Source organism: Nicotiana sylvestris, chromosome 7, assembly GCF_000393655.2.
Source record: "Nicotiana sylvestris chromosome 7, ASM39365v2, whole genome shotgun sequence".
NCBI classification, from domain to species: Eukaryota; Viridiplantae; Streptophyta; class Magnoliopsida; order Solanales; family Solanaceae; genus Nicotiana; species Nicotiana sylvestris.
In genome coordinates, this window is record NC_091063.1 from 1,763,756 (window position 1) to 1,774,994 (window position 11,239).

The 11,239-nt window shown below is 39.7% G+C and overlaps 2 protein-coding genes across 2 annotated transcripts; both read right to left on the minus strand.

Annotated features, from left to right (window-relative positions):
• Window positions 1-1,279: 1,279 nt before the first annotated feature.
• Window positions 1,280-1,699, minus strand: LOC138872519 (uncharacterized). Its single transcript, XM_070150686.1, has one exon. It carries the CDS (start codon window positions 1,697-1,699, stop codon window positions 1,280-1,282), a length of 420 nt encoding a protein of 139 aa, XP_070006787.1.
• Window positions 1,700-1,804: 105 nt separating this feature from the next.
• LOC138872520 (uncharacterized) lies at window positions 1,805-2,308 on the minus strand. Its single transcript, XM_070150687.1, has one exon. It carries the CDS (start codon window positions 2,306-2,308, stop codon window positions 1,805-1,807), a length of 504 nt encoding a protein of 167 aa, XP_070006788.1.
• Window positions 2,309-11,239: the final 8,931 nt, after the last annotated feature.

Below are 11,239 nucleotides of genomic sequence, written 5' to 3' on the forward strand. Positions count from 1 at the left end.
GAGCTACGCACACCTTCTCCTAAATATCATCATTCCTAATCTTATCCATCCTAATATGCCCGCACATCCACCTCAACATCCTCATTTTTGCTACCTTCATCTTCTAGATATGTGATTTCTTAAGCCACATACATCATGGCCGGCCTAACCACCGCTTTATAGAACTTACCTTTGAGTATTAGTGGCACTCTATTGTCATACAATACTCCAGATGCTAACCTCCACTTCATCTATCCTACCCCGATATGGTGTGTAACATCCTCGTACTTGAAGTTGTCTCTACTCAGGATGACCTGTGATTCGAGCCTCACATCCATGCCCACTTTCCTCTGCTCAAGCTGAACTTACACTCCAGGTATTTCGTCTTTGTCCTGCTAAGCTTGAAACCCTTAGATTCAAGAGCTTGTCTCCAAACCTCCAGCCTCTCGTTAATACCGGTTCACGACTCATCAATCGGATTTATGTCATCGGCGAATAGCATGCACTATGGCACATCCCCTTGAATGTGATGTGTTAACGCATCTATCACCAGGGTGAATAGGAACGAACTGAGCACAGAACCTTAGTGTAACCCCATAACAACAGGAAAATCCTCAGAGTCGCCTTCTACTGTCCTAACCGGAGTTTTTGCTCCATCATATATGTTTTTAATCACCATAATGTAGGGAACCGACAAGCCTTTTGCCTTCAAGCTTCTCCGAAGAACTTCTCTAGGAACTTTGTCATATGCTTTTTCTAGGTCAATAAACATCATGTGCAGGTATTTCTTCCTATCTCTATATTGTTCAACCAACCTCCTAACAAGGTGTATAGCTTCTGTAGTAGAACGACTCGGCATGAAACCAAACTGGTTGTCGGAAACGGACACTGTCATCCTCAACCTTGCTTCAACCACCCTTTCCCATACTTTCATAGTATGACTCAGTAATTTGATACCCCTATAATTGTTACAACTCTAGATATCACCCTTGTTCTTATACAGTGGTACCACTGTACTCCACCTCCACTCATCCGGCATCCTCTTCGCCTTAAAAATAACATTCAACAACCTAGTCAACCACTCCAAACCTGCTTTCCCCACACACTTCCAAAATTCTACCGGAATCTCATCAGGCCCAGTCGCTTTGCCCCTACTTATCTTACTCATAGCTACCATGACCTCGTCAACCTTGATGCACATGCAGTACCCAGAGTCACTGTGACTCTCAAAATGCTCCAATTCACCGAGCACAATATCCCGATCCCCTACTTCATTAAGAAGTTTTTGAAAGTAAGTCTGTCATCTCCTCTTAATCTGGGAATCTTCCATCAATACTCTACCATCGTCGTCCTTGATGCATCTCACTCCGTCTAAATCTCGAGCTTTCCTCTCTCTCAGATTGGCCAGCCTAAATAACTTCTTCTCCCCTCCTTTTTCCCCTAGTTCCTCGTACATACGACTATAAGCCGTAGTCTTAGCCTTCGTGACCTCCAGCTTCTCTTCCTTCCTAGCTACTTTATACCTCTCCATGCACGCTCGCCTCTCCTCCTTACCTATGCTCTCCACTAACGTCCGGTATGCCTCCTTTTTCGCTTCCATTTTACCTTGTTCCACTTCATTCCACCACCAGTCTCCTTTGTGCCTGCTAGAGATGCCCGTCGAGACCCCTATCACTGCTCTCGCAGCCTCTCTTATACAGTTTGCTGTCGTAGACCACATAGTGTTCGCGTCACCACTGCTCCTCCAAGCTCCTATAGCCGACAACCGCCCATCCAGCTCTTGGTCTTTGTCCTTAGTTAAGGCTCCCCACCTGATTCTCGATCTTTATCGAGCATACATTTTCCTCCTCTTTACCATAATACCAACGTCCATCACCAAGAGCCTATGTCGCGTCACGAGTATCTCACCTGGAATCACCTTGCAATCCTTGCACAACCCTCTATCACACCTACCGAGGACGATATAGCCAATCTGAGTCTTCGCTACCGCATTTTGAAAAGTAACCAAATGCTCCTCCTTCTTTGGAAAGAAAGAGTTAGCAACCACCAACCCAAAAGCCTTAGCGAAGTCCAGTAATGAGGTCCCTCCTCCATTCCTCTCCCCAAAACCGAAGCCTCCATGCACTTCGTCATACACACCTGCATTCAACCCAATATGGCCATTGAAATCCCCTCCTATGAATAACTTCTCAGTAGGTGGTACATGACGTATAATCTCATCCAACCCCTCCCAAAAGCGCCATTTAGCCTCCTCATCTAGGCTTTTATGTGGCGCATAGGCACTAATGACGTTTAGGATGCACTGTCCAACCACCAACTTAATAATCATCAATCTATCATTCACTCGTCTAACCTCAACCACAAACTCTCTAAGTTCCCTATCCACCAAAATACCCACTCCATTCTTACCCTTCTGAGTTCCTGAGTTCCAAAGTTTATACCCGTCTGCGTCCCTCGCACTCGACCCTGCCCACCTTGTCTCCTAGACACACGCTATATTGACCCTCCTTTTCTGGAGGATCTTCTCCAACTCTATAGACTTACCTGTCAATAAACCTATGTTCCATAACCCAATTCTCAACCGATGGACACCCTTGTTCCCTTTACCTCCCTTACCTCCCAACCCACCTCCTAGCCCCCGCCCTACCTCCCGACCCACCCCCCCCCACCCCCCGAGGACATGAACTCACTCGACCATCCCATACTACAGCCACTATAACTCCAGCGGACTAGGGGGAATCACTAACATACACAACAGACCAAACTAGAATAAGACAAGATGCCACTACCGGCGCCCTAATACGGTATCTAAACTAATAAAAACTAAAAGGACTGCAATTTTACTAACATAATAGAGGGAAACAGGAAAACGTGAGGTACCAACTCCCGTGAGTATAACCTGGGAATTGTCTTGGTATACCCGACGGTATTGCAGCCACCTAGATCGTTTGCGTCCAACTCCTGTCGTTCCTTGCTGATACTCGGGTTGTTCTTCACTGTTTGCATGTGCACATCTCGTTCGCCTCCCAAAGCCACCATCCCTAACCGATACTGTCAGATCTGCCCAAGAGCTGACAAGTCCTGCTGCGTCCTATCGGAAAGCTGTTCGGGAGTCGCCGGGATTTATGAAACTTGCCGGAAATATGTACCTACCTTAAAATAGCTCGAACTCGCCGGAAAAGAATCTGCACCTGTCCAAAAAAATAGACAAAACCACACACATGCACAAAATAGGAGAGGAAGAGAGAGTACAGAGTGGAAGAGGACGAATTACTTACTGAGAGCATAGATACAAAGTAGAAAACTGTCAAGTTCGAACTGATGAAAGGAGAGAGAAAATAAAACCCTTGCTACGTCAACTACTAAAAAAGATAAGGAGGACAGTAAAAATGGAGGAAAGTGGAGGGTGGCGTCGTAGATGAGTTAAGTTAAGTAGTGATACTCTACGTACTTCACAAATTGTGACAGAAAAAAGCAGAAACCAAAGTTTGGATTTTTTGTGGTGGAAATCAGCCTACTGGAGGAAAATCCAAGAAAATCATACAAATAGAAAAAAAAAGCAAATCTTTATCTCAGAAATAGCAAAACCCAAAAAGGATCGGTGTGAAATAGAACAAAAATCAACAAATTTGAAGGAAGAAAAATGGGTTTTCAAGTCAGCGAACAAAATCTGATCTCTATGTGGATCTCAAAGGAAAATGAATTGCTTCTTCCTTGTTGATGCAGATTAGATTAAGAGAAACAAAAGAGGAATATATACAGAGATTAAAGTGAAAGGTACTTATCTGTGATTCCGATGACTGCCGATGGTAGCGCAAGGGAGATTAGAAGGGAGATGACCATTAATGGTGAGTAGAGAGTGCGAAGAGAGAGAGTAAGGTTAAAAATTGACTATTGAGAAAGATAAATAGTGGAGTAACAAAATAAAAAGCATACTGACATGGTCTGGGTATGAACTTGGCAAAGGGCTTGGGAAGAATCTCCAAGTCATTACTAAACCAATACAGCTGAAATATGATGGTACAACCTTCGGGCTCAGATATCAGTATACATGGCAAGAATATGATGATTGGTCGCCTCCATGCGTGGACTTACTACCCTCTCGAGAACCACTACCACATCTGGGTCAAACTTTTCACCAGGTTGATACAATATGGGGAACTGCAGAAGAAGAAGCTTTAGCTAGGCTGAGGAATTTGTTCCTATAGGACAAGGATATGGATTGCAGTGCGATAATTGAGGAGGAAGAGGAACAAGGCCTCACCATTAAGACTGTGGGGGAAAGGAGCCATTCTCAGGAATTGGACTGCCACACCATCCCGGGCCCGCCGAGTCCCTGGGTAGCTTGGCATTTAGCCTAAATTTATTTCTATAGCCACGCTAGGCATTTCAGATGTTTTCAGTAATTTTGTTTTAAAGATGCATTTTGTTTCAAAATAATTGCTCGATTAATCGATCCTTACTTGTTTTGGATATTTTAAATTTTTTATCAATGCATGGCTATCATTATTCATTACTATCTTTCACACTTTTCCTTCTACAACGTTATTATTACTTTTCCTGATGAACTGATGACTGTGACATGTAATGAGACAACACAACATAAGGATAGTGACTCAAAAGAAGAGGATGAAATGTCTGAGGAAGTTGTCAGAGAGGTTGAGAACTTTGAGAATAAACCTAAGTCCAACCTGGACGAAACCGAAGCAGTAAATTTGGGAGACGCTGAAACCATCAAGGAGACTCGCATAAGCATTCACCTATCACCGACAGAGAAGGAGGAGTACATTCGTTTCTTGAAGGAATATGAGGATATCTTTGCATAGTCATATGATGACATGACCAGTCTAAGCACATCCATAGTGGCTCACAAGTTGCCTACCAATCCAATATGTCTGCCAGTAAAACAGAAACTCAGAAAGTTCAAACCAGACATAAGCCTGAAAATCAAGGAGGAAGTTACTAAGCAGATCAAAGCCAAAGTCCTCAGGGTAGTTGAGTACCCAACCTGGCTAGCCAATATTGTACCAGTTCCGAAGAAAGATGGGAAAGTCAGAGTATGTGTTGACTATCGAGACTTAAATAGAGCAAGTCCCAAGGACGACTTTCCACTGCCAAATATAAACATCCTGATCGACAATTGCACCAAGTATGAACTCTAATTCCAGATCTGGATGGATAAAGAAGATGCATAGAAAACAGCTTTCATTACACCATGGGGAGTGTACTGCTGTACGATGATGTCATTTGATCTAAAGAATGCTGGGGCTACTTACATGAGAGCCATGACAACCATCTTACATGATATTATACACAAAGAAATAGAGGTCTATGTTGACAACGTCATTATCAAATCCAAGAGGGACACGGATCACATAACAGACTTGAGAAGTTTCTTTTACAAGTTAAGAAGGTACAATCTGAAACTGAACCCTGCAAAATGTACATTTGGGGTTCCCTCAGGGAAGCTGTTGGGATTCATTGTCAGTCGTCGAGGGATCGAGTTGTACCCATCCAAAGTTAAGGCTATTCAAGAGCTACCTCCACCAAAGAGCAAGAAGGACGTAATGAGCTTCCTAGGATGTCTCAACTATATCGGTTACTTTATAGCACAATCTATAGTTATATGCGAACCCATCTTCAAAATGTTGAGGAAAGATGCTGAAACGAGTTGGATAGAAGATTTTCAGAAGGCTTTTGACAAAATCAAAGAATACCTATCCACACCGCCAGTCCTAGTCCTGCCAGAACCTGGGAGATATTTGCTACTCTATCTATCTGTATTAGATGGAGCATTCAGATGTGCTTTGGGACAACATGACGAGACAGGAAGAAAGGAGCAAGCCATATACTACTTGACTAAGAAGTTCAAACCTTACGAAACACGATACTCTCTGTTGGAACGCACTTGTTGTGCTTTAACCTGGACGGCTCAGAAATTAAGGCATTACTTCTGTGCATATAGGTATATCCAGGATAGACCCTCTGAAGTACATCTTTCAGAAGCCCTTGCCAACTGGGAAGTTAGCCAAGTGGCAGATATTGTTAAGTAAGTTTGATATCGTTTATGTAACTCAAAAGGCGGTCAAAGGACAGGCATTAGCAGACCACCTTGCTGAAAATCCTGTGGGAGGAGAATACAAACCCTTAAAATGTATTGTCTCGATAAATAAGTATCATTCGTAGGAGATGACATTGTTGAAGCCTACGACGGTTAGAGAATGTTCTTCGATGGAGCTGCAAACATCAAAGAAATGGGCATTGTTGAAACCCAATTTTTCCCTATATATTTTTAATATGCATAAATACTTTTAAAATATCATACATATGCATATATAGGTATGCACAAGGTTTTTATTAATTTTCTATATTTTTAAAGATTTTAAATTAATTTATTTCCTCCCTTTTTACTCATAAAACCCCAATCATTATCCCTCAAATGATTGTTGGGATAATTTAATCATCTAAATTCTATATTTATGCCAAAAGATTGTTAAAATATTTTTTGTGCCTTTTTATAATTGCATTTTTAAAGTTAAATTGCATATAATTGCAATATTAACCATGTTAATGTATAATTACATTTATATGCATAAAATTGATCTCCTATATTTTTAAAATGTTAAATATCTATTTTAAATCATTTTAATATACAAAAATATTTTCCAAAAATTATCTGTTATTTATTATAAATTATATAGGGATAAATTGGCTATTTAAAAAATAGCCAGATTACATTTCAATCATAGCCTCAATTAAACCCAATACCCAGCCCAATTCCTAATCAAATTACCCGACCCAGGCCCTAAATGAAAGTACCCGACCCAAGATTCATCAAATCCTGGTCGTTGATCTAAACGATCAATGGCCCTCGTTCTTTCCTTCCTTTATTAACTTTAAACGACCCCTAACCCTAACCATTTTTCATAGACCGCCGCCTATGTATTCTCTCATCTCATCTCCTCTCTCAGTAACTCAACCAAACCCTAGCCTTCAAACCGTCGACCTCTTTCCTCCGGTCTTCTCTGGTGATCTCCCATCAATTCCTAAGCCTCCAATGGCTTCTCTAATGCCATGCATGCCTTCTCTAAGGTCTTCAAGGGCCCAGGGCCACACCGATTTGCACCTAAGGTTCGTCATTTGTCTGTTCTTGGCTACTCCAGTGTGATTTCGAGCAAAATCACGCTGTATTTTGTTACGATCCTTTGATTCTAGACAGGTTCTTTCATCTCTATTTGGGTTTCTTCTGAAACTCTAATTTCTGCCTACATCTCCTAGATATGTACAAATTTAAAATGATTTAAGTTTGTTTCTTATATGTTTTACACTGTCCTTGGAACTCTTTACGAGAATCATGTGATTTCAAGTGTTTTCACCTTCTTCTAAAAAATGAGGGTTTCATAACTTCTTTTAAAACTTTGTTTAAACTGATTCTTTATGTTTAAACTTTTATTTCTTGCATATTTCGACTAATTCTATGATTTTACTACCTTTTCAACTCGCCTATGTTGAAAGCCCTAATTTTCTAGATTTCTTCGTTTGGTTCTGTGTATTAGCATGACTGCTCCTTTCTTGTTTGAGTTTCTGTGACTATCTTGCCTCGAACATGTTCTTATTGAGTTTTTAGCCTAACTTATATCACCTCTATGTGCTTGTGTTTGTCTTGACTGTTCAAGACTTGATTCTTTCTATCAGTGTTGTTTAACCTTCGTGTTTGCTATATCTGGTTGTTCTTATCTCACTCTATTTATATGCTGAACACTGAATCATGACCTTCTCTTTGATTGATTCTGGATTCCCTATTTCATGGTTTGATTGGAAGACCTTCCTTTAAACTTTCAATTCCTGCTCTTTCTATTCGAATTGATTGATTTGCTACCTTGTATGCATTAGTATTATACTCCTACTGATTATCTCCTTAATTAAAGTTTTTTTGAACTTAGCCCTAATTGTTTACCCTATACTTAATGAATTTGAAATCTTTCCTTATTGGTCGTACAGTGATTTCTTTCCTTATTTATTATTTGTCTTACCGTTTGAACTAATTTCTTTAACTTATGGGAATGCTGGTACTGATTTTGCTCTAATTGATTTTGGGTTCCATTATTTTTCCTAGTTTCGAACTACTATATATGCCTACTCTCTCATTAACACAAGAACGAGGACATTGGTTCAAAACTCTCTCACACACAAAAAAAACTCTCTTCTACTCTCTTTTCTCTGGCTACTTGCTATTGTTCTAAGTCAGCCGGCTGCAAGCCAAGGCTGATTACTCTACTCTCTTTCTCCTCACTTTGTGTTTACTACCTTCTTTATTGGTATGTTCTGACTTCAATTCAAGTTCCAAAAATAATATGGTCCTTTTATTACTTTAATTCATCTTGTTTCTAGTTTGTTTTTACTTAGGGTTTTGCTGTGAAACCTATAGTTGATATGTTTACATTATTAGCATGATTTGTGCTCCCCTTCTTTAGGATCAGCATGAACATGTTATCCCCTCTATGTAGTATGTCTCTATGTGATCTTGCTCTATCTGGTTTCTGGTATGAATCTCCTTGTAAAGTAGTTTGCACTCCTAAACTTGCATGATTCTGTGACTATGTCTAATCAGTGTTTCTGAGCATATCTGTACCAATTCCAAAAACTTCTGCATGCTATGTGTTTACCATTATAGAATTTACCTGTCCCCAATTCCCATTTACCCCTATGTGAAGGCTTGTGGTACTAAACCTGTCTTGGTTCTTTGTTCTATGTGTGATGCTGAACCTGTTTTGGTTTTGAGATTGGTTTGTTGTTTGTTGATTGCCCTACTCTTTTCAAAACTGTCTAATTGAATAACCCCTTTGTTGTTTTACAAAATTATTTTCAAGTCTCTTTTTAATACTGTTTTCCTACTAGAACCTTTTAAACTGTGTCAAGCACTCTCACACTACTCCTAAGTCACTAGGTTCTGCCCCATCTAGTGTGTGTATTGCCTTGGAATCCTCTTGAGAACCCTCTGAACTCTGGCACACAGAGGTGGGCCCTTCCACACTGCACTTACTTAATTTGGTTACCAAGTCTAGGTGTGAGCACTACCCAGGATCCTTGAGATCCTTAGGGAACTCTGACGCACCAAGACAATGATATTGTCTATGAAACTGGCATTTGAGGTTATTGGAGGCTTTGGAAATCTTGGCCTATTTGTAGGCTCCCTATAGAATAACTTCTTATTTTTCTTATCTACTTTTGTAAATCATTCATATGGTCTATAATAATTTATAAACGAATATTGGCGTAATTGGTGAAAAAGGGTTGGTAGTTACATGTTTGGTGGGGTAATACGGGGTAGAAACCATGCTTATAGGACTTTATATTTGTTATGATTGTCTTACCAAGTAGAAACCATGCCTATAGGACTTTATATTTTGCTATGTTTTCCTTACCAAGTAGAAGTCATGCCTATAAGACTTTATATTTTGCTATGTTAGAAATCATGTCTATAGGTCTCAAGTTGTTCCAATAATAGAAATCATGTTATAGGTCTTAAAATCAACTTCACAAGTAGATACCATGCCTATAGGATATGGTCCAATCCAATTTCTGTTATAACGGATATTTATATATGCTTTCATTTGTTATCATGCCTACCAGTTTCTAAAATCGGTTTTAAACAACTAGATGTCATGCCTATAGGGAACACTACCAGAAATTCTGCCTATAGATTTGAACCAGTTTAGTTTAAATAAATCAACCCAGTCCACGATTAGTTCACTTCGAAACTAGTTTAATTAGTGGTTTGTTTTCCCTGAAATGAATTCTTTCAAAAACTGGCTTAATCTATCATTAGACAGCATGCCTATAGGGATTCAAGAGTCTATTTTAAAATCTTCTTTGTTTTACTATATAAAATGTAGTTATCATTATTCCGCGTATAGGCAAGCCTATAGGGCATTTTCAAATCCTGCAACTCTAAAGCTATTTCTGTTACTTAATGTCTTTCTAATTTTAACTGGCTTTAAAAAATTAGTAGGCAAACTGATAGGGCCATTACTTCAGAGTTTATATAATAAACTGCCTATCTTCAGTGTCTTGATATTCACTTAGACATCAGGCCTTAGGATACTGTTTCACAAGAGGCCCTAATTTGTATTTGAATCGTGCTACTTATGTGTATTGTTTGAGGAGGTAAACTTGAGCCTTTGATTGCTCCTTTTTGTCTTATGTGCTAAGTTCTTAATTGTTCTTGCATGTCGCCCTAGTATTTTCACCTTTAAAACCTTAGGGGTCTGTCTAGAACTACCTATAGGTAGAGGTCCTAAAATTCCTCCGGGACCATTAAGAAGAGACGGGTAATAGCATACAATAGAGATCACTGACCAATACTCGCTTTAATGACCACTAAGGGGATGGGAAGGGTAGATATAGGATATGATGACTACGCACTAATGTCACGTATAGCCCCTCATTGAGGAGTGTTTACAGGACATTGTGTGGGGTGATCCTGTACGCTAACCAACCTAGGACCCCTCATTTCCCAAATCTCTTCTGTTTAAAACTTTGTTCTATATACAACTTGTCCAAAACCTTTGTCTTATTATTTGAGTTATACAAACGTGCTTTATTTGCAATTATTTGTTTCAAGTATTTATTTGTTAATGGACTAATTCGTAAATATAAGTTCGGTCGGGACCCACAGTTGTGGATCAAGAGGGGTGCTTAACACCTTCCCCTCGAGGTCATTTCGAGCCCTTACCCTAATCTCTGGTAATGCATACCCATCCCAGAGTTAATCGCTCTAGGTGCCCTAACGCACCATAACTCATTAGGTGGCGACTATTCAAATACCCAATTCCTAAAATGAAATGAGTTATTACCACCATGAATGTTGAAACCCGAACTTCTCTCTCTCCGCGGAGGGAAAAAGGGGGCGCGACAGCATGGCGACTCTATTGGGGATACCTTTAGGCTCTTACCATAACAAACTTATCTTTTTATAAATTAGTCCAAGCATGCTTTATCATGTACCCTTCTCCCTTATTTGAATTTAACTATCCATTTTTTAAGCGTTTATGGCTCTTTATACCTGAAACTAACTTGTCTCTTTGTTTTTTTTTCCTGTAACTGTCTTTCAATTATTTAAATGTTGTACTTATTTATCCTACGTGAAAATACCTGACCACATGTTATTAATTGCTGCATAAATCATGCTCCGCATCATATTCCACTCGTGCATATTAAATCATATAGCAACGCTTTAATGAGTGGTTGCGCTCTTCCT

Bases quoted from the DNA above. Each gene is read 5' to 3' on its own strand.
- LOC138872519 (XM_070150686.1), bottom strand. From the start codon at position 1,699: ATGTGGTCTACGACAGCAAACTGTATAAGAGAGGCTGCGAGAGCAGTG.
- LOC138872520 (XM_070150687.1), bottom strand. From the start codon at position 2,308: ATGATTATTAAGTTGGTGGTTGGACAGTGCATCCTAAACGTCATTAGT.